The following is a 26,945-nucleotide window of genomic DNA, read 5'->3' as shown; positions in this document are numbered from 1 at the left end:
CAACAATAGCTTCTTTCTTGCCACCCTCCCATACAGGTCAGGTTTGCGAGTAGTTTTGAAATTATTGAACAGTCGACATTTTCCTCAGTCTCTTCTAGAAAGAGAAAAGGTATTTTTTTAAAAGTAATATTAGGCCTCACAGTAACCTCTTTCAACAGTTTCCTTAATCTAACACTACTGCTTCAGATGAAATGACCTAATCAGGTGTATTCTTGGTGGTGCCAAACTGTTTCCAATTTACATGATGGACTTGGCAGTGCCCCAGCAGATATTCATGCATATTGGAATTTTATAGCCTTCTCCCAATCTGTACCTTTAAATAACTCTATCCTGGAATTCTTTCAGTGGCTCCGTTTTCGCCATGCTTAAATCATTCCTTCAAATTCACTTTATACAAATACTACTACTACTTATCATTTCTATAGCGCTACTAGACGTACGCAGCGCTGTACACTTGAACATGAAGAGACAGTCCTTGCTCGACAGAGCTTACAATCTAATTAGGACAGACAAACAGGACAAACAAGAGGTAAGGGAATATTAAGGTGAGGATGATAAAATAAGGGTTCTGAACAAGTGAATAAGGGTTAGGAGTTAAAATCAACTTATGCATCCAGCTTTTCCTAGATAAGCACACAACTATGGAACGCATTACCAACAGCCGTAAAAACAATGTATGACCACCTAAACTTCCGGAAGTCACTAAAAACTAACCTGTTCAAAAAGGCATACCCTACCGACCCAACTTAAATGCCTGAACCCCAGGGGCGTAGCCAGGCACCCAATTTTGGGTGGGCCTGGGCCCAACATGGGTGGGCAGAAGAACTCCACCCTGTCCCACAAGTGATTTGGTCTCTCCCTCTCTTTCCTGCATGCCATGTCTAAGTGCTTAATAAAGCCCTTCAACACCAGAGGCGAAGCTGCAGCAATCTCTAAGTAACTACGGAGGCTGTTCAGGCACAAACCACAGAGCAGGCAGAAAGCACAGTGAAACACAGAGAGGCTTCCCACACCCAGGTGTAGTGTAGTGAAGCAATTAGAGTCATGCTGGAAGCAGCCAGCACAGAGAGAGAGAGAGAGAGAGAGAGAGAGAGAGAGCTAACCCAGGTAACACCCACAGGTGCAGTATAGTGAAGCAATTAGTGTCATGCTGCTGGATGCAGCCAGCACAGAGAGCCAGAGCTAGCTCAGAAAGGACAGACAGAAGAAACAGGAGCCAGCTAGGAAGCTGACCCCCAGGAACAAGGTAAGTCTGAGGGTGGTCATGGCCACAGACGTGACACTGACTGACTCTTGGCTGAATTGACTACCATCCAAGGGATTGTAGAAATTGTACTACTCGATCTGTAACCTGAAGACTCTCCTGGAATGACTTTGCTCGTATCAACCAGTTGTCCAGATATGGGTGAACTAAAATTCCTTCCTTTCTGGAGGGCCGCCGCAACAACCACCATAACTTTAGTGAACGTACGAGGAGCCATGGCCAAACAGAAGGGGAGCGCCTGAAACTGAAAATGCTGACCCAGGACCGCAAAACGAAGAAATCGCTGATGGCTCTGCCGAATCGGAATGTGCAGGTAAGCCTCCATCAAATCTAGAGCCGTCAAAAACTCTCCCTTGCGGACAGCTACTATCACCGAACGTAGAGTTTCCATACGAAAACTGGGAACCCTGAGCGCTCGATTGACTGCCTTGAGGTCTAAAATTGGTCGAAAAGAACCTTCCTTCTTTGGAACCACAAAATAAATGGAATAACGACCCAACCTGAGTTCTGATGAAGGAACTGGACAAACAGCCTAGAGCTGAATTAGTCTTAATAGAGTGTCCCAAACCGCTCCCGCCTTCAGACGAGAGCGGCAGGGAGACTCCAGAAAAGCATCGGAAAGAGCAAATTCTAAAGCGTAACCTTCTCGAATAACCTCTAAGACCCACTGGTCTGAGGTAATTTGGACCCACCTCTGAAAGAAAAGAGCTAAACGAGCCCCTACTGGAATCACAGGAGAGTCCCTCGCACCTTCATTGGGCTGGACGGGATACTGATTGAAAAGAAGATCCAGATTCTCTACCTCCTCGACGGAACCTGCGAAAGGACTTGTTCCTTAGAATGAAATGAGACCGCTGCGGCTGAACACTTCTGAGTGAATGAAAATGATGAAAATCTCGTCCTCTACCACGGCTAAAACCAGAGAAACGCTGAGCTGTTCTAGGTCGATCCTCCGGAAGACGAGGAACCTTGGTATCACCCAAACTATGGACCAATTTATCTAACTCCGGCCCAAACAAAAAGGAACCTTGAAACGGAAACTTACTTAACTTAGACTTCGAAGCAGCATCCGCCAACCAACCTCTCAGCCACAGAGAATGACGAGCTGCCACTGAAAGGGCCATGGACTTAGAAGATGCTCTCAATAAGTCATAGAAAGCATCTGCTAAAAAAGCAGAGTCCGTCTCAATTTTGGACACTTCCATATCAATTGAAGTCAAATCATCAGAAGACCTATCCAAAACTCATTCAGACCAACGAAAGCATGCTGTAGCTACCAAAGAGCCACAGATAGCCGCCTGCACAGCCAAAGAGGAGACGTCAAAGCAAGCTTTCAAAAGAGCCTCCACCCTACGATCCTGAACATCGCGAAGAGCAGTACCACCATCTACTGGGACAGTATTCCGCTTAGTAACCGCAGACACTACAGCATCCACCACAGGCACCTTCAGGAGAGATTTATCTACCTCTGGAAGTGGATAAAGACGCACCATGGATCTAAAGGGCGAATCCGGAAAATCCCATTGAGTCTGTATGATATCTCTAATGTCCTGGTGCATAGGAAAGGTTTTCCCCAGACGCCTAATTCCTTTAACTAACAAATCAACCTTGCGCACCTCAGGGGATACGGACTGATCGCCATCAAAATGTAAAGTGTTGGCTACCAAGGCAATCAGGTCCCGGAGGTCTTCCTTACAATCAGGTCCTGGAGGTCTTCCTTATGAAATATACGAACTACAGAAGGGTCATCTCCTGGAAAGACAGAATCTGTCCCTGTCTCAGCCAAACCTGAGTCTTCCAACCGTGAATCCTCTAATACATCTAATTCTTCCAAAGCAGGCAATTCTAGATCTTGATCATAAGCATAGTCTTCTTCAGAAAGTCCTGATTCCCTCAGCCTTTTAGGCAGAAGATGCTGTCTGGGCACAGCTGCCCCAAGTAGGAACAGAAGAACCTGCTTGCTTCAATAGAAAGGCTTTATACATTTGTAATACAAATTCAGGAGGGAAACCTCCCTCCTGATCAACTGTGGAAGAAGAAAGTACTGCAGCAGAATGTCCAGGCTGCAAAAGTAAAGACGCCGATGTCCGCTTCTCCCCGGAGTTTGGCGCAGACAAAATGGCCGCCGTTTCTGCCAAAACGGGCGGCGGACCCAAATCAAACTGGGGAGAGGAGTGAATGAAAACCGGAGAAGAAATAGCTTGAACCGGAATCGCCGAAGTAGACGGAACCGCTGGAGTAACTGAAACTGCCGAAACAGCTGATACCGCCAGAACAGCTGACTCTGGCGCTTCTATGGCGGTACAAAATTTACAAGCGCCGGAGGCTCCCAGACCTCGACGCTGACAGACCAGACAACGGCGCAATTTCTCAGACATAATAAGCTCTTTAAAAGTCTTCGGTACTCAGACCAGAACTGCTGTGCCGCTTTGGGTTTTTTTTTTTTTTTTACTTTAATAAAAGGCTGCCTCTCCTGAAGCTGCAGTAGTCTTTCAACAGAAGAAACTGAGCTTTCCCCAAAGTAAAATAAATAATACCACAGAGGAGAGTAGGAGGGAAAGTGGGAGAAGGACCTGGTTACCCCCCGGGTGTAACACCCCAAAGGCTGACTAAAGTGTGCACCGCACTCAGTCAAATACGCCTGAACCACGAAGGCACAGAAAGACGAATAGATAGAAAATGTGCACAGACTGTGCCTTAAAAATTAGTAAAAAAATTGAAAACTAAATAGAAAAAGAGAAGAGACTAAAGGGCTCACCTCCTTCCACCTGCTGGAGACTGAGATTACTGAGATTACTGATTCTAGGTCTGATTGGTCAGGGCTCTGATTGGCTCCCTAGAGTCAGAATTCTCAGTCTCCACCTGCTGGAAGGAATACACAACCCATCAGTTCCTGGACCAGTCCGGAGGGATGCTAAGGAAATAGGCATTATGGAGAAGCAGAATGAACTCAGGGGGGGAGGGGTAGGTCAGAAGACTCCACCCACAGAGAAACCCCCAAAATGGCTGACATGCGTGTAAGGACCTCTGAAGCAGTGCCAGGTAAAGGAGTTGGTAGCAGTGCTACTTCTGAATCGTGCTGCTTTTAAAAAGGCTGCCGGATCACTTTTGGCCTCAAGAGGAGAGTGAGCCCACATCTCTCCCACACGGAAAACTATCGAGGCCTCCTCGAGTATGGCCCCCTCTGCCAGAGGAGACCCTGCACAGCCACCTAGAAACTGCCCCAGTGCTGCTCTTCGCTTCCCACAGTGGGAGCAGCTTTTAACAACTTTGGCAGCCATTGTAAAGAAAACAAAGGTAAAACCGCAACTGACCCAAAGGTGAAATAAAATGTAAAGATACCCTGCGAGAGCCAGCTGTCAGGAGTCCTGCCTGTTGAAAGTGCTGCTGGAAGCACACTCACATCCTCTCCATCACTAAGCCCTTTATACTGGCCCAAATCAGTATCTCTCCTGCAACCAAGGCTGTGGGCTTTAAAGAATTATGCCTAACTTTTTTTTCAGTGAGGGAGAATGGAGGAAGGGCTCAAGAGGGGAGAAGGGTGGAAGAGGGACCTGGAGTGACCAGGTGTACCTCCTAAAGGTGGCACCGCTCAGCCACACCCCCCAAAGCTCTACTGAACTGAGAGACCCAGAATAAGAGCTACCAACAGATGAGACCAGGAGCTCGTGAAAGACCATCCATCCGCCTGCTGGAGATAGAGAATATTGGCTGACCAAGGAGCATTCCATCCTATAAGACCGTGCAGGTCAGTGCTCTCTATCTCCACCTGCTGTTAGATGGTTACAACCCACAAGTATCTGGATTCATCTGCTGCTGACACTAAGGAAAGGACCCCTTAAATAGTTAACATAATTTAACTGAAACCATTTCATGTTAGTGCTAGAACAAAGAAATTGTTTGCTCAACATAGACGGTATTTCAAAAAGTGACAAGAAAATTCCATTCTATTGACTTAAAGTAACTTAGGAATGTAGTTGGCTAGCACAGGCTGGTACAGCTATGCAAGTTTATGAGATAGAAGTGTAGTAATCACATGTAAGAAAAGCAAGTCTATATTTAAAATCAGTAATTTTTGACCTAGTGGTTTCTTCCTGCTCCTTTGCACGTTCAGTTCATTTATGTTTATGAGAGTCTTGATATACCATCTTTCTGTGGTGCAACCAAACAGTTTACCAGTTACATACAGGTACAGTAGGTATTTTCCCTATCCCTAGTAGGCTAACAATCTAAGTTTGGTTCCTGGGGTAGTGGAGGGTTATGTGATTTGCACAAGATTACAAGGAGCCACAGTGGGAATTGGGTCCAGATCCCCCCTCCGCCATTCTTAGCCCATTGTGCTAACCATTTGATTACTCCTCTGCCTCAGGAGCAAGGACTGGGATCCTGGTATGATGAGCTTTCAACTGCAACTACCTGGGATTTTTATTTTTGTCAATTTTATGTCCTTCCCCTACAAATGTATCTATTCTAGTCATTGCAGCAATAGTCCTTTAACTAGGAAGTGTGTCATACACCGGGGCAGTATCTTCCAAGCCTCTCACAAACTCTCATAGGATTTCACAGAATTGCCACAATGAATATGCCTGAGAGAAATTAGCATACCCTGGGGATCTCTCTCATGCATATTAATTACAGATATCCTAAAAGCCAAACTGTTAGGCACACCTCTAGGAAACTATTGGGACACACTGTACCAAAGCTTCTTCTAGAAGGGGCATTGCGGCAATGGGTCCTGAATCTAACCACCAGATGTTACCCTATAGCAATGATCGAAAGCATCCCAAGGCAATCTGGGAGGCAAAAAAAAAAAAAGACTTGGGAGATCATAACTGACCTTGAGCTAAACCCTAAATAAATTAAAATAAAGTAAATTCAAAATCAGGGAGCCATCAGGGAAGTCCATATATTTCAGTAATTTTAAAATACATCATTATGCAAAAAACACTCTAGCATCTCTTTACCATTAAAGCAGAAAAATACCTGCAAGACTATGGGATACACAGCAGCCGACATTTTAAGTCTTGATAAATTGCTCTAATGCTTTCCCAGAGAATGCCAAAAGCAAGACCACCTGATTCAGGTAAAAGGAGAAACCAACTTTGGAAAAAAGTAAATATACAGTCTTGTTGGAAAGAGTCAGCTGAAAAGGACAGGTGTGAATCCCTACATGAAAGGGCTTGCGTTCATAGACTCTCCTGGCCAAATATATAGCCACTGAAAGCGAGAGTCTTCAAAGCTACATCATTCAGAGACACTTGCTTCAACATTCACTTACGCTGCCAAAAGGGCCACCACATCCACTTCAGGGAATTAATCATTAGGCCCTGATCAAGACTGCACTTGAGAAGGCCAAAATCTAGAACAGTCTGCTCATCACAGACAGGCAGTGCACCACCATGAATCAACATTCAAAAGTCCTCCAGAGGTGGACAATGAAACTGATGAATGGCGAACACAATTCAAGGTCATGACAATATAGGTTGAACAGCCTCTGTTTCAGATGCCACCTCTCAAGGAACAAAGCCAAAAGAGATCTGATCTTCCATTTGCACCAGCCCCTGCTGAAGGAGCCTGCCCCCCCCCCCCCCCCCAGAAAAGGGACCAGGGACTCTGTCAACAACTAAACCAGGTCCTCGTACACTGATGCCACAGCCAATCTGAAGCTACCAGGTTTGCCATCATCTGAAGAACCTTCCCAATCAAGGACCATGGAGGGAAGACATACAGAAGTTCCACTCCAGCCAGGGCTAGAGAAGGGCATTGATCCCTACTGAGCCCCATTCCTTTCTGTAGCTAATAAGTGCCAACGCTTTGCATTCCAGCTGGAACCCATCAGGTCAAACAGAGGGGGCCACCAGAGAGAACTGGGCAAATGTAACATCAGGGCATGCTAGGGAGGTAAAATTTCTTGATGAAATCAAGGACTGCTTTACGGAGCAGCTGGTTCAGGAACCAACAAGAAGGGGAACAATGCTAGACCTAGTTCTTAGTGGAGCACATGATCTGGTACAGGAGGCAATGGTGCTGGGGCCACTTGATAATAGTGATCAAATCATAATCAGATTGGATATAAACTGGAGTAAGTACGCAAAGGAAATCCAATACATTAGCATGAAACTTTCAAAAAGGAGACTATGATAAAATGAAGAGAATGTTAAAAATAACAAGAAGCTGGTAAAAGAATCAACTGGACCACTACATGACCGATGGGGTAAAAGGCGCACTAAAGGAAGACAAGGCCATAGTGGAGAAATTAAATGGATTGTTCATTTCGGTCTTCATAGAGGAAGATGTTAGAGAGATACCAGTGCCAGAAATGGTATTCAATGCTGACGAGTCACAGAAACTGAAACAAATCTCTGTAAACCTGGAAGATGTAATGGGGCAGCTTGACAAATTTGAAGAGCAGCAAATCACCTGGCCCAGATAGTGTATATCCCAGAACACTGATTGAATTGAAAAATTAAAATGAACAGGTGGATGTGAAGCGTCTGTTCACGCTGTCCAAAAATACTAGGACTAGGGGGCATGCGATGAAACTACAGTGTAGTAAATTTAAAACAAATCGGAGAAAATGTTTCTTCACCCAACGTGTAATTAAACTCGGGAATTCATTGCCGGAGAACGTGGTGAAGGCGGTTAGCTTGGCAGAGTTTTAAAAGGGGTTAGACGGTTTCCTAAAGGACAAGTCCATAAGCCGCTACTAAATGGACTTAGGAAAAATCTACAATTCCGGGAATAACATGTATAGAATGTTTATAAGTTTGGGAAGCTTGCCAGGTGCCCTTGGCCTGGATTGGCCGCTGTCGTGGACAGGATGCTGGGCTCGATGGACCCTTGGTATTTTCCCAGTGAGGCATTACTTATGTACTTATGTAACTTGCAAAACTATTATTAGTAATATGCAATTTATTTTTAAAATCCAGCATGGTACCTGAAGATTGGAGAGTGGCTAACATAACACCAATTTTTTAAAAGGGTTCCAGAAGTGATCCAGGAAATTATAGACTGGTGAGCCTGACGTCAGTGCTGGGTAAAATGGTAGAGACTATTATATTACTAATCATAATTACAAAGCATTTACATAAACATGGATTCATGAGACACAGCCTACATAAACTTAGTCGAGGGAAATCTTGCCTCACCAATCTACTACATTTCTTTGAAGGGGTGTATAATCATGTGGATAAAGGTCAGTCAGTTGATATTGTGAATCTGGATTTTCAAAAAGCATTTTACAAAGCACCTCAAGAACAACTGAGGAAATTAGAAAGTCATGGCATCGGAGGTAATGTGTGGATTAAGAACTGGTCAAAAGATAGAAAACAGAGTATGAATAAATGGTCAGTATTCTCAACAGAGAAGGGTAGATAGTGGGGCTCCCCAGTGGTCTGTGCTAGGACATCTGCTTTTTAACATATTTATAAAGATCTACAGATGGGAATAACTAGTGAGGTAATTAAGGGCTCTGTTTACTAAGACATGCTGTAGGTGAACTAACGCTAGAAACGCCCACAGGAATATGTGGGTGTCTGTAGCATTTAGCGCATGCTAAACATGCTAGTGCACCTTAGTAAACAGGTCCCACATTTTCTGATGACACAAATTTATTCAAAGTTGTTACATCACAAGAGGATGGTGAAAAATTGCAAAAGGATCTTATAAGACTGGGAATCCAAATGGCAGATGACATTTAATGTGAGCAAGTGCAAAGTGATGCATATAGGAAAGAGGAACCCAAACTATAGCTAAGTGATTCAAGATTCTACATTAGGAGTCACCACCCAGGAAAAAGATCTAGGTGTCATTGTTGATGATACATTGAAACCCTCTGCTCAATGTGCAGTGGCAGCTAAGAAAGCAAACAAAATGTTAGGAACTAGTAGCAAAGGAATGGAAAATAAAAATGAGAAAGTTATAATGCCTTTGTATTGCTACATGGTGCAATCACACCTAGAATACTATATGCAATTCTGGTCACCACATCTCAAAAAAGATATAGCAAAACGACTTCCTTTGACTTTTAAAAAATTTATTTATTATTATTGTGAGCCCTCCCAAATACATACTGTACCTAAATATATAAAAGCCACCTGCAAGCCTGAAAGTTACTGGTGTACATTCAAGTACAGTATGTATTTTTATGTTCCTGGAGGGCTCACAATTCCTAAATAAAAGAGTTAAAGTGGAATTTGAACCTGGGTCCCTTGGTTTAATGTCCACTGCACTAATCACTAGGCTGACTTTCTGCTCTGCAGGGACACTGGCACGGCCTTTCCTCTAAGAATGCTACCAAATATCCTTATTTCTGCTTTTTTTCCATTTATATATTGGAAGTTCCAGTTTATAAAATGGCTGTTGATGCTGGACATCTTCAGCATACATATTTCCTGTTGGAAAATACATGCGATATGAACATCTGTTTTGGACATTATGAGCTGATGTCCTTTCGAAAATGCCCCTCTTTGTGACAGCAGATAAAGACCCACATGATCCATCCAATCTACAGATGACATATATATTCTAAGGGCCCTGTTTACTAAGCAGTGCAAAGCACATGCTAGCAATTTTAGTGTGTGCTAAATGGTAAAGACACCCATAGGAATATATGGGTGTCTCTAACATTTAGCGAACGCTAATTTTAGGCATGTGCTAAGAACGCTAGCGCGTTTTAGTAAACAGGCCCTAAGGGATAGAGGCATGATAAAAATAACATAGCTCTACAATTTTTAGAATAAAAAATAATATTAAGAAAGAGAGACAGAGGGAGTTATCCACCATAGCCTTTTCTCATTCTGACCTATTCAAAAATATCTTCAGACTATTCAGAGGCTTTGGAATCTTTGTAGACTGTGATGTTATGTTGTACAATGCTTACTGTCCGCAAATAGCTATACATTTGTGGATTACAAATTAAAGAAAATAATACTAAGACATAACCTCAGGAGTTATGTCATATATCACTAATCATAGTCATAGTTATGAACAATGTATAATAAACACACCTACTTATATCAAATATTCATGAAACAAGGCTGTTTTAAGAACTTTACGAAATAACAGATAATTCCTGAGCATATGCATTTCTAAAGGTAGAGAATTCCACAAAGATACAACTAAATAATGAAGAGAAGAGTTAAACATCTTAAATCTTATTAAACAAACAGTTGGAAACTTTAATAACATACGATCGTGAGTTGTCATGTTAGTAATTGAACTACCGTGTAAAAACTGCACAATATAAGATAGATACAAAGGAGCATCACCATAGATAATTTTAAACACAACAACTGTAAGCACTTTAAACCTAATCCTGATTTCAACCGGTAGCCAGTGCAGCAAAGGAGTGGCTGGTGAAAACCTGCCAACCGAATAGATTAGACATGCCACTGTGTTTTGAATGAGTTGCCTATTAGAGAAGATATTACAGTAATCTAATATTGACAGGGTCAGAGCCTGGACTATCAATCTGAATTTATCACAGTCAAAATTATTTTGGATTATTCTCCATTTCCTTAATGTATGAAATGATTTCTTTGTTAGATAGGTTATTAACATTTTCTCAACATGTAAAATCTCTATCTCCACTCCAAAAGATCTAGAACAAAAATGGAATAAAAAAAATATTTGTTCCAAGACAAAACTGCAAAGGAAATTTAGTAGAGTCAAACAAACCCAACTTGAGAAATTTAGTTTTTTCTGGATTCAACTTAAGTCTATGATGGAAATCCAGTCCTCTATAACCTGTACACAAGATCCCAGCTCTTTCAACGTGTTGCTCCAATCCCCCTTTACCAGTAACAATAGAGTAATATCATCGGCATAGACAACAAATGGAATCTTCAGCCTATCTAGCACCAAACCCAAAGGTTGGAGCAACACATTGAACATTGATGAAGTGGAAAGCCCCTGGGGAACCCCACAATGTGGAGTCCAGCTCATAGATAAGTTACCTGCTTTTTGCACTCTGTAATGACGAGCGGTCAAAAACACTCTAAACCAACTCAAAACCTTCTCACCTGTCTCAGTACCACTCAACCTGGACAACAGAATATCATGGTCAACTAGGTCAACTGCAGTGAACAAGTCAAATTAAACTATAACTGCATTTTGTCCATGGCTAAAGCAACATTTTACCACGAGCAATAATAGAGGTAATCACTGTTTCAGTGCCATAATTTTTAAGAAAACCTGACTGAGCCGAATGCAGGATATTCCTTTCATCCAGCTGAAGAAGAAGAGACCTTGTGATCTTGACAGATGATGTATACCATTTTGTTGTTGGTTCCATTTAGATGGCTTTTCAACCTCCTACTTGCATCTCTCAATAGCTGAATGTTTATCAAAATCAATGTTTAAAATCTGTGACTATTTAAAGTTTTTAGAACAAACAATCCACTACACAGATTTTCTTTTATTTGGAGAATTCTTGAATAGAGTACTAAAGACGTAGCCTGTAATTCAAAAACTGTTGATTTGATACCTGTTAATGGGGAATAGGAAGCCTATTTGTCTAGATTTTCAATTGTATGTGATCTTTCTATTGTGTAATATATAATTAATAGTTAGCATTAAAAAAATGATCAGCAAATTTGTAGTTTACTAAATAGACACAAAAAATGTTGCATTCCTTGAACAAGTGCAAAGCTTTTTATGATGAATTTGATCACCCTTTTCCCAATGTTAATTTTCAAAACCACTTTGCATTATTTAATTCATCATTATTCAACATTTTTTCTCTCATAATGCAGTTAGTATTTGAGAGGGCCTTGAATGTTTTGGCTTTAAGAAAGATGAATTCCATTTGTTTTGTTAGTCATAGGGTAAACAATATATTAGGACAAAGTACTGTAATTCAGGTTTTCACAACACATGGTATGCATACGAGATATCCCCAGGGGGTACGAGGTATGCGGCTCCTGATAAAAAAAATAAAAAGCTAAAATTGCTTCCTCTTGGAGTCCCTCCACCCTTTTTCACAATCTTTCAGGCACAGCAGTTGAGCCAGAGCAGGCACAGAAACTGCGGGGGCACATGCAGAAAACTTTCTTAGCGCAGCATGCTGTGCATTGCATTCAACATGTCACTGTAGCTTCGCTGAACTGTGCCCTGAAAGTTGCATTTTTTTTTACCATAATCCAAGTTCTGAATGGAGCCCCTGCTCCCACTGTAGTTAAACCATCTGGAGTTCTGAGCCAACCTCTCCACCTCCGGGCTCCAACTAACTGTGGCTGTGCAATTGGGCCTGCAACTGCCTGAATACAGCTCCAGGCCTGCCACTGCCCGTATCTCTCTCTCTCACTCTGCAGTCTCTGGGCTTTCCCTCACTGCAACTGTGCAATTGGACCTGCCACTGCCCAAATACAGCTCTGTGCTGCCCCTGGAAAGCTCTCTACCTCCATGAAGTCTTTAGGCTCCCCCTCACCATGGCCGTACCATCAGGCCTGCCACTGCCCGACTACAGCTCCGTGCCAGCCCCCCCCCCCCCCCCACCATGAGAAACCATCTTCCTCTAGCCTCTTCAGGATAGTAGCTCCATGCCAGCCCCCACCCCAACGCAGGAAAGCCATCTTCCTCAGGATTGCAGCCCTGTGTATCCCTCTGAACCTCTCATCTTCTTCTGGCCTCTCCCAAATTTCAGCCTGCTATTGCCTGTATCAGCCTTCCTCTCCCCAACTAAAAAACTGCATCTGCCTCTGGTCTCCTCCAAACTAGAGTTGCACAGGGACAAAACTCTAACCCATCCCCATGGGGAACCTAACCTGTCCCCGCCCATCCCTGCCGCAAGTAATCTCTTCCATCCCAGGCCCTGGCCCGCCTAGCCCCTGCTGCACCACAGTCACGTTGCTCCCTCCCCCCAAAGGGATCTGATTTAAATATTTATTTTATTTTGATTTATGAAAACCATTTGCCCCTGAAACATGCTCAAAACAGAATAATCCATTTGTACAAGAGATGAGGTAAAGATGTGATTCCATGTGCCCCAATGAAAGGAAAGTTTAATTTGACTTCCAACCTTTATAACACCAGGTTTCCCAAGACAGATTACCATAGTTAAGATGAACCCATTAGTAAACAGGATATCCTCACTGAAATTTGGCAATATATTACTGTATTGTATAGAACAGTGTAGAAAAATTAGCACAAAATACAACCTTTATTGGTGCTGTTTCAACCACCTACAATAATATTTTGAAGTTGTTTTGGTGATATTCAGTTTTTATTTCATGATATTTTTATCTGCATGTGGGAAGCTTTCAAATAAATTAAAAAAAGCTGTCAAATAAGTAAAAATTATATATATATATATATATATATAATCTTTTGTCCTCTACCTTTTAAGGTACTACCTATCTAGCTGGAACTGCTTTAGACTTTTTACGGATGGACCAGTCCCTTATTTCTAATAATCTTTTGCTATTATTTTTAATAGTGCTTGCTATTGTTTTGGGTGAACCAGTGTGGCGGCAATCTCCATCTACTGGCTTCAACCCATTGGGATAGATAGCCTCGCTCCGTCTCCTGTTCTCAATCTAACCTCCTTGCCCCTTACCAATTTTTCCCTCCTCCCTGCACCCACATTCCCAACCTTTTTACAGCCCCCTCTCTCCCACCCACATACACGATTGCATCCACCTCCCCTCCAGCCCTGGGTGTCCTCCCCACACAGATCTCGTCACCGTGGTGGTCTAGTGGCTTGCTTTGGGGTAAGAGGTGATATATTGGAGATGCCAAGCTCCTTTTGGGTTTTCTCTGGGGTTGGAAGGTGATATGTGGAGCCACTGTGTTGTTCTGGGAGTGCTAATTTGGGGCTGCTGAGCCCTTCTTACAAAATTATTACAAGCTGTCCCCAAGTGCTACCCCTGTCCACTTTCATGAAGTCAACAAGGGAAGCCAATGGACGGGATGCAATTTTGGCTCCCTGGATTCCCTTGCACCTTGTGTGGCCGCATATAACTATGGCCCTACATTCTTACTGTTATCTCTGGAAGGTTGGAGCTGTCAAGCTCTTCTTTTTGTTGCTCATCGGATAAGGCCGCTAAGTTCTTTGTGTTGTTTATTTGTCAAAGGAACATCTCCTGCTGGCGATGGCAGTAATCACCACAGGCTGCCTCCTGTCACTCTGGGGCCTTCCCTCTGCTCCCCCCCCCCCCCCCCACACTCCACTGCCTGTTTCTGCTTTAGAGGAACCTGACAGAGGGAAGGCCCCATAGCAGCTGGAGGCACCCTGTGGTTAATGTTGTTGATGGCGATGACCAGGAGGAAAACAAAGAAATCAAATGTTCTGCTATAATTGTAGAAATGTTCTACAGCATCAGAAGGCTCTTGATGTACAAGTTGACCTGATATAAGAATAGTCATACTGGATCAAACAGATTAGCCCAGTATCCTGCTTCCAACAGTAGCCAATCCAGGTCACAAGTACCTGGCTGAATCCCAAAGAGTAGCAAGATTCAATGCTGCTGATCCCAGGGATAACTAGTTGCTTTCTCCATGGATAGCTTAATAGCAGATTATAGACTTTTCTTCCAGTAACCTGTTCAACCTTCTTTTAAACCCAGTTAGGGTGGACTCTTGATTCCTTTGTTCCCCTCGAGGTCATCAATGCTTTTTGTGTTTCCTTGATCCTTTGTAGAAACTTGGTCATCTTCTATCTTTTGATGTTGATGGTGATGCCAGGCAGGTTTGGGCCCTTCTTAATACTGAACACAGTACAGAGAGAGACCAGGTAGTTAATATGAGAGTGAAATATACAGTTCATACCAACTTTGTTGAGGTTACAGTATAAGTACATTTTATGGTTATAGTTTATTGATTGATCAAAATATTGTGTGAAGACAAATTAGAATTACTTACAATGTAAACATTAACTGCTTTTACGTTATGTGTGACTGTATATAAAATATTCAATAAGCCTTAACTTGAATGTAAAAATAGCAAAAAAAAGAAAGAGAGAAAAAAATAGGACCAACAATTAAATAGAGTTTTGCTTCCAAACTTTTGGCCATGACTGTTTCACCACTTTTTCAGATAGTGGCTGTAATTACATTCCTTGTATGCTCTGCAGACTATTTCTGCTTCTGTGTCATTACTACATGCTATTTATTTTTTTTAGTTTTCCTTTTGTATATGGACAAGTTACCCATAGTGATATTCTAAAATGTGTTTATTTAAGCATTTAAGATGGCATCGCCTCTTGAGGGGGAGATGCTGAACATGGGGGAAAGACAGGGGCATAAAGAGGATAAATGGATTATGGACATGGAGAGAGAAGGAATGACAAATGGTCAAGAGACCCTGGCAAAAGAAGACAGAGGAAAGCATAAACCAGAGACTGGGACCAACAAGATTAAAAAAATGACCAGTCAACAAGGTAGAAAAAGTATTTATTTTCTATGACGTGATTAGAATATCTCAGTTTTTAGAATGTATATCTGCCAAAACTTGTGAGACTTGAGCATGAAATATAACAAATAATGCTAACTGTGCTGACTTTCTAAGCACAGAATGCTTAGGGGCCCTTTTAATAAGCCACAGCAAAAAGTGGCCTTCGGCAGTGTGAGCACAACTTTTGAGCACATGCCAGGCCAGTTTTTACTGCGTCCTGGAAAAAGAGCCTTTTTTAAAAATGGGCCAGAAAATGGAAGTGCAGCAAAATAAAAACCAGCATGTGTTCATTTTTGGGCTGAGACCTTACTGCCACTTATTGACCTATTGCGCTACCCAGGTGGTAAGAATGCAGCACACATCCACTGCTGTTTAACACTGGGTAAGTACCACGCAGTAGAAAACAGAAAATATTTTCTACTATGTATATTCGGCATGCGCCAAATTCAGAATTAGCGCCTAGGGCATGTGGTGGATGGGTGGTAATGCTGATTTGGTGCATGCAGGATGTGTGTAGGCTCTTACATGCCTTTGTAAAAGGGCCCCTAAAACAGGTGACAGGCCACACTTTTCTATAACATAGAAGGAATGCAACATTTACATGCAAAGTGCCTTGGTTCATTGGGGACTATTTATTAAGAAAAAAAAATGAAATTTCTTTACAAAAGTGGAGAAGTTGCCCATAGTGACCAATCAAGTTTCATCTGAAACCAGGAAATCTGACTGGTCACTATGGGGAAGTTTTTCACTTTTATGGAAAACATTTTCTCCTGTTTTTATAAATAGACCCCATTTGTAAATCACATTGTTCCTTTTTACTCAAGCCTGTAAAAACAACACACCAGCTGTCTAGGGGCCAGACAGTTCATATGAGAGACAAATACAACTGTGTCTTGTTCCAATTATTTGTAGTGTTATTTAACTTACATCTTTTCATTGCTCTGTTAAAATCTTAGGATTTTTGTTGTTGTTTTTGTAATAATAGAATAACTTCCAGTAAATTGGCTCAGTTAAAATTTTCTAAATAAAAATAGTCTATAGAGCTTGACTTTATTACCATGAAAGAAAACTATCTACATGTAGCTAACAGCTTCAAATAATAGCAAACATGATTGGAATTCAAACAGAAGTTTAATTGGTGAAACATTAAATTATTTGTACTATTTAGTTAAAACTATGAAACACGCACAATATTTTTAAAGCAATATAATATTTCACCACAGGCTGACGCTGTTACTGCAAGAATAGAGAACACCAGCAGACATCACAGCTTATATATATATCGACTTCAGTTTCGTGCTCGAGCAGTGCACTTCGACCAGCTATCAAACATCTTCATAATTCGTGGAACGACGTGTGCAAATCTAGCACCCCTTTTAGGAAATTTTCTTATTTAAGTCACACAGACAAAAAGTATAGGGTGATGCTCATATAGAATATTTTATTTAAACCTACTTAATTCAAAATGAACTCTAACTTTACGTGCTTATCGTACCAATCTTTCATTACACCTCTGAAATCCAACTTAAAAACGGATAGGGTCTGCACAATTATTCTCCCACTGAACAGATGGGAAGTTTGGTTTCATTCTGCGACCGGTTAAATTCCAAAATCACATTATCGTTAAAAGCATACAAATCATCGAGAGGGAAAGTTAACGGCAGCTGACCGAGACGGGTTAATGTACCTCAAGTCGTGCTATTTTAGTAGAGGATCTCACAGCATAAAATGGGACTTAAAACAGCACGACTTGTGGTAAATTAACCCGTCTTAATGATAGCCCGCATTGATACCTCCCCCCCCCCCCACCCGTGAATGAGTAAGTTTAATATAAGAATGTATTGTTTTCTAAGGTGAAAAGCATGAGCACAGGGGCCATGGTCCCACTAACTCCCTCCTCCCCCAGCACTGGCAACTAAGAAACTTGAAGGGTGGAAGTTGGTTTGTGTGTCCTCCCCCAAATGAAACTGTGTTCCCACTGCCTCTGGTGAAAACACTCTGGCTGCAGAACAGCTCATCCCAAGCCAGAACACTCCCTGCTGCTAAATACTGCATCAGTTAACAGGGAAAAAAAAAAAAAAAAGCAGCTTTTGGAAGCTCCGATCCTATCAGATAAAATAACATTCGAGAAAGGTGAACTTGTTTTCTTATGTGCTTTTTGTCTAAAGGTGGGGTGGGGGACTAGTCCTAATGTGCAAGACTGCACTGGAATATAATTATAGCTAAGGGCTACACCGATACAGTTCGTTTTCCTTTTGTGATTGTGTGTGTGTTTGCATTCCATGTCAGACTGGTGTGGGTATGCTGGGGGGGGGGGGGGGGGTGGAATGAATTCTTTCCTGTTACTATAGAGAATCTACTCAGCACATAAAAAGCTTCGCAGTGACAGAAGAGGACGGTCTTTGCACAAACACCAAGAGACAGTCCTTCACTGGAGTATTTTATTCCTGCGAGCTGCCTTACTTTCTATACGATTCTGATAAAAAAACTGAAAAGTAACTTAGGAAAATGCAGCAACTTTTTTTCTTTCTCTATTATCCTTCTCTTAGAGCAAGATCTTTCTAACTCAAACAGTATGAAGTACATTAGAAGAATGCCCATTAAATAAGCGTGAGCTTAGCAAAATCAAAACATACAAAGTGGGGGTTTCCCTCTGCAAGGGAACCCGCTTAATAAAACCTGAGATTAAATCAACGAAAGCACTGGCCAATGAAATAGAACACAAAGAGGATTTCAACTCGTGTCATTGTCAATAACGAACGCTGACCCTTTGGTCATAAGTACACACAAATGTTCCCGTCCCTGTGACTCATTAACAAGGCTGGAGAACTCTCCCAGGCAGGCAGCGATATTATGGGAAATGGCAAAGGGATTGGGGGGGGGGGGGAAGGACAGTCTAGAGAAAGTACATATACATAATATCAAAGACAAATAAATATGAAGATACATACTTGCATAAGTTTTTGCTTGACAAATTTAGTTGGTTATAGTAAATGGATTTTTGTGCATACTCTGAATAAAATGTGCAGAAAGCAGAGAGAAAACAGGACGGAAAAGAGCTCTTACAGGTGACAGTAGCGGATCCCCCTCCCCTACTGCCCAAGTCTGCGCAGACAACCGAGAGAAGGCGAGAGGGTAACCTGCCTACTTCCAAACCTGTGAGAATCAGAGCATTAAAAGCAATGGCAAGGAAAGCGCGTGTGAGTTGAGGGCAATTGAGTTTTGGGGAATGGGGATAAGGATGAGCTGCTTACCTTGCCTTACTGCAGTGGCACACACGAGGCACAGCGCCACGACCCGCAGGGCTGTCGCCGGTGCCATATCCCTTCCTCGACAACAGTGGGCACCACCAACAAGAGGTATAAAAAGAAGCACCACAGAGTTTCCCCCACAGCTTTCCCTTTCCTCCTGCTAGTTCTGAGAAGTCTTCTTGCTGGTCTCAGGCACCTGTCAAGGATGGGGGCGGAGGAGGCCCTGAGAGCAAGCAAAGTGCGGGAACTTCCAACCGCCGCTGCCCAGACTCCCAAAACTTGAACCGCTTTGTACAATCCCCCGGTGGTAGAAAGCAGGGCAGCTTCGCTCCTTCCCTTCTCTTTAAAAAAAAAAAAAAAAGGAAGAAGAAAAAAAAATTAATTAACAGTGCGGGTGGAACAACCCCACCAACAGCACCACTGAACCCCCCCAAAAATTTTTTTGAAAAAAAAATGAAAATCAAAAACTATGGAAAAAGCGCGAACAGTGACGGGACCGACTCTCCTCTGATGGAGACAGCGGCTGCCCAGCTCTTCTCTCTTTCTCTTCCTCCCTGCGTCTGCTCTACCGCCCCCCCTCCCTTCCCCCTCCTCGCGCGCACGCGCCTCCACCTCCTCCTCGGTTCCACTTGTGCTTGTTGTGGCCGGTGTGGCTGCAGCGGGAGATGGGGCGGGGAAGGCGCGCGCTACAGCCGGGCACCCTACCTCTTTTTCTCCTCCGCCTCCTGCCCCGCCTCCATTTCTACCAGGCATCGTACGCGCGCCCTGTCTGTGGAGCAGGTGGCTGGTCCGCTCCGACGGCGGTAGAGGCGCTGCGAGACTATAGCAGCAGCGGCTGGGGTAGACCGCTGGAGAGAGCCCTAAGAACGCGCTTCTGGCTTTATACCAGGTGCTAGGCTTAGTTCTGTCGAGCTCCCTCCTTTCTTTCCATAAAATAATTTATCGAAGGGATTCAGGCAGCGCTCTCTTTCACCCTTCGTTCCTTCTGAAATATAGAACACCTCGCCGCTAGGAAGGAGGCGAAGAACAAAGTACTGCGAGAAGGAAGGTGCACAGAGTGTAAAAACTTTCAAGTTTGTCTGATTTTCCCCTGTTCACCATTTTTTCACTCTTCCTCAGATTCTTTTGTTAAGCTGTGCTCATCTGCATTGCCAGGGAACGCTACCCCTCTCACCATAAGTTTCCGCTCTGTGTGAGTACAGTAAATGCTTGAGTATTCATTCCCCCCGTACATTAAGCATACTTTACCGTGAACGGAGAAGGGTTAATTTCATTTGAGGTTTACCCCCAATCCCAGCATGGGCTCCTTTCGTTACCACTCCCAATAATTTCAGGGTGTGGAATCCTTTGTTTTACTTCATTGCTGGTGGAGACACTATGCTGAGCTCTGATAGGGTCAGACTTTATGATTAATGCCGAGGTGTCTGTGAGAGGACAGCCAGTGGAGAGTGCAAAAAAAAGGGTGGGTAGGGGATTAAATAGGAAGTCCTTTGTTGTCATAATAGAACCCCCACGGTGTTATGTTTTCCCAACTTTTTCCATGTGATGGACACAAAAAATACCTGTGTAATTTTTATCACCCTAGTTTTTGTTAACAGATTGAGGACTGCAAACTGTAATGAGAAGAGGGGGGATAATCAGGTGTAGTTAAGGACCCTAGCCTTGATCTGTCAGTGTCTTGAGTGCTTCATTTTTGAAAAAATGCACTCAGACCCAGCACTAATGCTACATACTTAATCAATAATATACAGAAAAGGATACAACTATGCATGTGAGCAACACAAGATCCTATTTGGTATTCACTTTTCTACTAAACCTAGCTTCCTCCCTCCAAATCTTGCCAAGGATGTAAAAAGACTCAAAACTGTTCAGTGAAAAGCAATCAAAATGGTATGGGGTCTGTGCCAGAAGTCATAATGAGAAGAGACTTTAAGACCTGAAAATGTATACTCTAGAGGAAAGGAGGGACAGGGGAGATATGATACAGACATTCAAATTCTTGAAAGATAATAAGGATCAAAATTACCTTTTCCAAAAACAGGCTATAGACCTAAAGGGCATGAGATGAAGTTGCAAGAAGGGAAAATATATCAGGAAATACTTTTTCATGGAGAGGGTGGTAGATGCCTGGAATGCTCTTCTATGGAAAGTGGTGGGGGGGGGGGGGGGGTCAAAAACAGAGATAAGTGTGGGATAAACAGCCTTCCTATATGACATGAAGATGGAATAAAAGTATAGAGCATTTTCACTCACAGTAAAATGTAAATAATTTTCAGCTTTAAAGAAAAAATAGCAACAAGAAGTACTCTATATCAAGTATCAGCTACAACCCTAAAGACAAAGGGGGGAGGGGCAACCCACATGGAATCACCACCTTTCTGGGTAGACAGGATGAACCATGGTGGTCTTTATTTGCTGTCATTTGTTATGCTACTATTACTATATCGGATCATGAGGCAGAATTTCTGAACCTCCGCACAGTGACAGTGTGTGAAACTTTTGCCTTTGTTTTGCTATCACTTTTTTTTTCCTGTACTTTCTTTCGAATGAAATTCAAGGAATTTTGTTATTTTCATGTAATTCTTTTTAAAGTCACAAGTAGTTTATCCACTCCAACCCTAGCTGAGGTAATATTTAACCATCTCTTTGACCTCATGTGCAACTTTCTTTAAATTAGTCACCTTACTTTCTAATTCTTCTTACTGCCTTACTTATCTATATGTTCCATCTTTGCTTATACCCTTCACTATCAATTAAAATATTCTATTACATATTGTGTTGACATTGTAAGTAGTATACTATGCTCTAACCAATGGCTCTAGCCCAGGACATCATATGAGCAATTTCATTTTAAATAAAGGAAACCTCAAAAGCCCGGGGCACCTACAGAGATGGTCATCCTCTTTAAAAGGCTCACATCACAGGTTTCAATAAAATCTCTGAAACCAACTGCAGTGAAAAACAACTAAATGTAGAAAAAAAGCACTGCAGCAAAAAAAAAAAAAAAACCCCAAGAAAAACATAAATAATCATGTACCGGGTTAATGTCAAAGCTACTAAAAAATATAATCATCAACTAAACAGCATGTGTACAGAGAAAAAAACATAATCACTTAGCTTCTCCACCCAGGTGGTTACCAAACATTCAGCCAGGATAAGCTCTGATTATATCTGCTGTAATATCATGCAATTTCCTCGACAAGGGGTCCCCTCTGTTTCGTTACTGCATCAGGAGGAGTTCACCAAAAACGAAGGGTATCTTTCAGTCCCATATCTTGGCAACAAATATGGCGACAAACTAGATAAACGCTTTCACAAGGAACCACCCCTTTCATGACGTCACATCCAAAACCAATCAATACAGAGTCCATAAAATGTAGAACCAACCAAATGCCAGTACTTCTGTTTCAGTAGAATGCTTCCCATTTCAACGGGCCATTCAAACCCCTTGGGAACATAGTTTGCAATTTAAAAATCCATTTTTGTTCTTTTTTGATGGAGGCAATGGGAAATATCTCCTCTACATCCATTATCTGTCAACAGTTCAATGACTACACATCATAACTGTTCAAAAGAATGTTGTAGGGTCACACAATGTTTCACTAGAGGCATATGACATGTTGTAAGATATATAACAGCCTTCGAAGTGCCATCAGTAGAACATTTAATGTAGATCCATTTTTTTTATTAAAATCATCCCAAAATTTAGTAGTTTCCTCCATCACATCACAAATTACACATTGGCCACATTTAGAGTGGCCCAGATTTTGAGTAGATCTAGTCAACCAAACATCTGTATGACACAGAGAGGGGCATTTTCGAACGGGGATGCCCATCTCCATGGCCAGCCATCTCCGGGGCTTGCGCCACGAAGGGGCAGAGCCAACCGTATTATTGAAAAGATGGCCGGCCATCTTTTTTTTCGATAATACAGTTGGGGCCGCCCAATTGTCAGAGATGGCCGGCCTCGGCTTTTGTCCATTATGGAAACCGAAGCCAGCCATCTCGAACCCGGCCAAATCCAAGGCATTTGGTCGTGGGAGGGGCCAGGATTCATAGTGCACTGGTCCCCCTCACATGCCAGGACACCAACTGGGCACCCTAGGGGGCACTTCTAAAAAGTAAAAAAAAAAATTAAAATAGCTCCCCACTCCTCACAACTATACACCACTGCCATAGCCCTAAGGGGTGAAGGGAGGCACCTACATGAGGGTACAGTGGGTTTCGGGTGGGTTTTGAAGGGCTCCCATTTTCCACCACAAGTGTAACAGGTGGGGGGTGGGCCTGGGTCCGCCTGCCTGAAGTCCACTGCACCCACTAAAACTGCTCCAGGGACCTGTATACTGCTGTGATGGACCTGAGTATGACATTTGAAGCTGGCATAGAGGCTGGCAAAATAAGTTTTTAAAGTTGTTTTTTTTTAGAGTGGGAGGGTGTTGGTGATCACTGGGGGAGTCAGGGGAGGTGATCCCTGAGTCCCTCTGCTGGTCATCTGGTCAGTTTTTTGGGACTTGGACCTGAAAAAAAAGGGACCAAGTGAAGCCGGCAAAATGCTCGTCAAGGCCGGCTTTCTTTTTTCGATTATCGGGCGAAGCCGGCCATCTCAATGCACGCCCCCGTCCCACCCCCATCCTGCCCTGTCCTGCCTTCGCTACCATGCCGACACGCCCCCTTGAAGTTTCGCCGGCCCTGCGATGGAACGCAGTTGAAGCCAGCCAAAATCGGCTTTCGATTATACCGATTTGACCGGCTTCAGGAGATCGCCGGCCATCTCCCAATTTGTGTCGGAAGATGGCCGGCGATCTCCTTTGAAAATAAGCTGGAGAAGATCCACAAAATTAGCACGTCTCAAGTAAGCAATCATACATTTCTTCTTTGCAAAGAACTCATAAGTTGACAGAATGTTCCAGTGTTTCTGAACAATTTTAGCTATTTGTGGGGACAAATAGGTGTATTGCAATATACACGAAATATCTGGATCTGAAGACCTCTCTGCCTTTTCTCTTCCAATAAAAATTCTCAATGATTGGAAAGAGCCCTTCTCTACTATAATAAAAGGCACCTTCAGTGTTCTGAAGCTGACTCCGTGGCTTCAAGTGAAGGGTTCGTTAGGATTGTTAGGTTTGTCGCTCTGTCACCATCTCTCTCGGCCCCACCCTCGCGCCTCTGATAGGTCTGCCGCCCTCGACGTCATCACATTTTGACGTCGAGGGTGGTGGACCAATCAGAGGCACGAGGGCGGGGCCGACAGATGGTTACAGAGCAATGAACATAAGAAAAAAAAAACCTTCACTTCAGCCACGGAGTCAGCTTCACCACGTTGCAGGTGGGTGGCTGGAGGGGAGGGAAAGAGAGGGGGAAACTACCCTGGAACAGGGAGGGAGGGAGAGAGGGGGGCAACGACCCTGGAACTAACTTGGAAGGGGGCCAGGTGGACCCAGAAACTGGGATGGAGGGAGGGAGGGAGGGGAGACCCTGAAACTGGGAGGGAGGGGGAGAGGGGGGAAACGACCCTGGAACAGGGTGGGTGGGAGGGAGGGACCGCGGACACTGGAACTTGGAGGGGGGGCCGACCCTGGAACTTAGACGGGGCCAGGCGGACCCAGAAACTGGGATGGAGGGAGGGAGGGGGACCCTGAAACTGGGGGAGGGGGGGAACGACCCTGGAACTGGGTGAGTGGGAGGGAGGGAGAGCGGACACTGGAACTTGCAGTGGGGGCGGACCCTGAAACTGGGAGGGAGGGGGTGCGGCTGGACCCTGAAACTGGGAGGGAGGGGGCCCCTGGCACACACTCTCATTCTCACACACACTCGCACACAGTCTCTCTCTGTCACACACACTCACACATTCACTCTTTCTGTATCACACACTCACTCTCACACACACTCTGTAAAACACACACACTCCGAGGAAAACCTTGCTAGCGCCCGTTTCATTTCTGTCAGAAACGGGCCTTTTTTCCTAGTTTGTAATAATCTTTCCTCTCCTTGATTCCCATTGTAACTGAAACATGTGATCCTTACCCACCATAATACCACATGTATTTGTTTCTTTACCAGACTGGCGAATGCCTCCACGGTACTATGTAAGCCACATTGAGCCTGCAAATAGGTGGGATACAAAGTGATAAATAAATAAATGTTTTACCACTCTTTTTGGATACCCCCATGCCTGCAATTTGTTTTTTAATTGTATGGTAACTTCTTTGTACCTGCTAGAAGAGTTACATATCCACCTATAATGTAAAAATTGCACAAAGGGGAGACTATTTCTTGTATGGTAAGGGTGTATGCTGTCATATGCCAAAAGAGTGTTGCAATCTGTACTTTTGGTGTAAATATCTGTTTTTAACTGACCATTCTGGCTACTTATTTTCACATCCAAAAAGCAGACTTCTGAGGGATGAGCCACACCTTGAAACTTTATAGTGGGATTGCAGTAATTTAGAGACAACATAAATTCATTCAAAAGCTCTTTGTTGGCGCACCATATCCTGAACACATCAACAATACATCGCCACCAACAAAAAGCATGTTTAAAGAGGGGAAGTTTGTAAATAATTTGATATTCCAAATTGGCCAATGAAGGGGCAAATGAAGCCCCCATTGCAATCCCAGAAAGTTGTAGAAGATCACCATTAAACAAAAAAGATTTTTTATTTTGCAGGTCTAATGTAGCTAATTGATGAAGGAAAGCTGTAGGTACAGTAACCGGTCTTGGGCGTTGATTCAGGAATTTCTCAAGGACTTCTATAGCTTCACCCTGAGAGATAGCTGTATATAGTAATTGAACATCCATAGTTACCAATAAAGCAGAGGCAAGAATTGAAGATAACTCACAGATCTTTTTTTTTTATGATTTATAATTTTTATTATTTTTATATACTTATACAGATATATAATACTGTTAAGTGTAATACAGCCATTAAGTATAAAGTCAGATATTAATACAGGAAAACATTCTTCTCCCACATGTTTAATATAACTTGGCTTCCTTAGATCTCAATAAAAGAGGGGGGATTAGGAATTAGTAAAGTATACACAGTACAAACAAAATTAAATAAGAAATTATGTTGCCGTTATTCCCATACAACTTGTCTCTAACGTTGTTTTGCATCTAGGAAAGTCTTAAGCTGATCAGGCATATCCTATATAATAATTCTCAACTCCAATGTCTGGCTGCCTGTGTCTGTGGCTTTCTTCGGAGTTGGTCTGCTAGGCTCCGAAGCCCTGCCTGATGTCACCGTTGCCATTGTGGCCACACCCATGGGGCGGGGCTGACCTTGGAGGGGCGGGGCACATGACATGGACGCGGATCACATTGCCGCCAGGGATGGCGATGGGAAACAGCAGGGGGGCCAGCAGCAGCCAGGCCGCGATGATCACCCCCCTTGGCACATCAACCCCCCCACCTCGGTGCATCACCCAAGCCCCCCCCCCAGTGCATTCTTGCCTGCCGTGTGCACGCCACTGGGGGGTGTCGGTTCCTCTGGTTCCCTGCTTCCTCTGCCACGGAACAGGAAGTAACCTGGGGGCAGAGGGAGCAGGGGACCAGCGGAACCGACATCCCCCCAGCGGCGTGCACATGGCAGGTGCGTTAGAATTAGAAGGACGGCAGGGAGGGAAGGAAGAAAGAAGGTGAGATGCTGGGCCTGCGAGGTGGCGTTGAGAGGGAGAGAGAGACACTAGGCCCCCCGGTGAGGGAGAGATGCCGGGCCACAGGCGAGCCGGGGAAGAGAGATACTGCGCTCGAACTTAGTGGGTCAGGCACCCCTAGCGCAGCGGGAAGAACACTCGGAGGGAGGGAGGGACCCTGAAACTCAGAGGGAGGGACCCTGAAACTCGGAAGAAAGGAGGGAGGGAGAGACCCTGAAACTCGGAGGGAGGGAGGGACCCTGAAACTCGGAGAGGACGATCCTGACACTCGGAGGGAGGGAGGGGACGACCCTGACACTCGGAGGGAGGGGATGACCCTGGATCTCAGAGGGAGGGGACGACCCTAGAACTCAGAGGGAGGCAGGGAGGGAGAGGATGACCCT

The 26,945-nt window shown here is 43.6% G+C and overlaps 1 protein-coding gene across 4 annotated transcripts in view; it reads right to left on the bottom strand.

Annotated features, from left to right (window-relative positions):
• Positions 1-19,451, bottom strand: part of ALCAM (activated leukocyte cell adhesion molecule) — a 289,118-nt gene extending 269,667 nt beyond the window's left edge. For all 4 annotated transcript variants that reach the window (XM_030204168.1, XM_030204165.1, XM_030204166.1 and 1 more), the window contains exon 1: positions 18,910-19,451. In XM_030204168.1, coding sequence (XP_030060028.1) covers positions 18,910-18,976 — 67 coding nt within the window. In that variant the 5' untranslated portion in view covers positions 18,977-19,451. The remainder of the gene's footprint in view (positions 1-18,909) is intronic.
• Between the last annotated feature and the right edge of the window lie 7,494 nt (positions 19,452-26,945).

The sequence above is a fragment of the Microcaecilia unicolor genome, chromosome 5 (genome assembly GCF_901765095.1).
Source record: "Microcaecilia unicolor chromosome 5, aMicUni1.1, whole genome shotgun sequence".
In the NCBI taxonomy this organism is placed as follows: Eukaryota; Metazoa; Chordata; class Amphibia; order Gymnophiona; family Siphonopidae; genus Microcaecilia; species Microcaecilia unicolor.
Note: the sequence above shows the minus strand (reverse complement) of the source record. Positions and strands in the feature narration are given on the sequence as shown.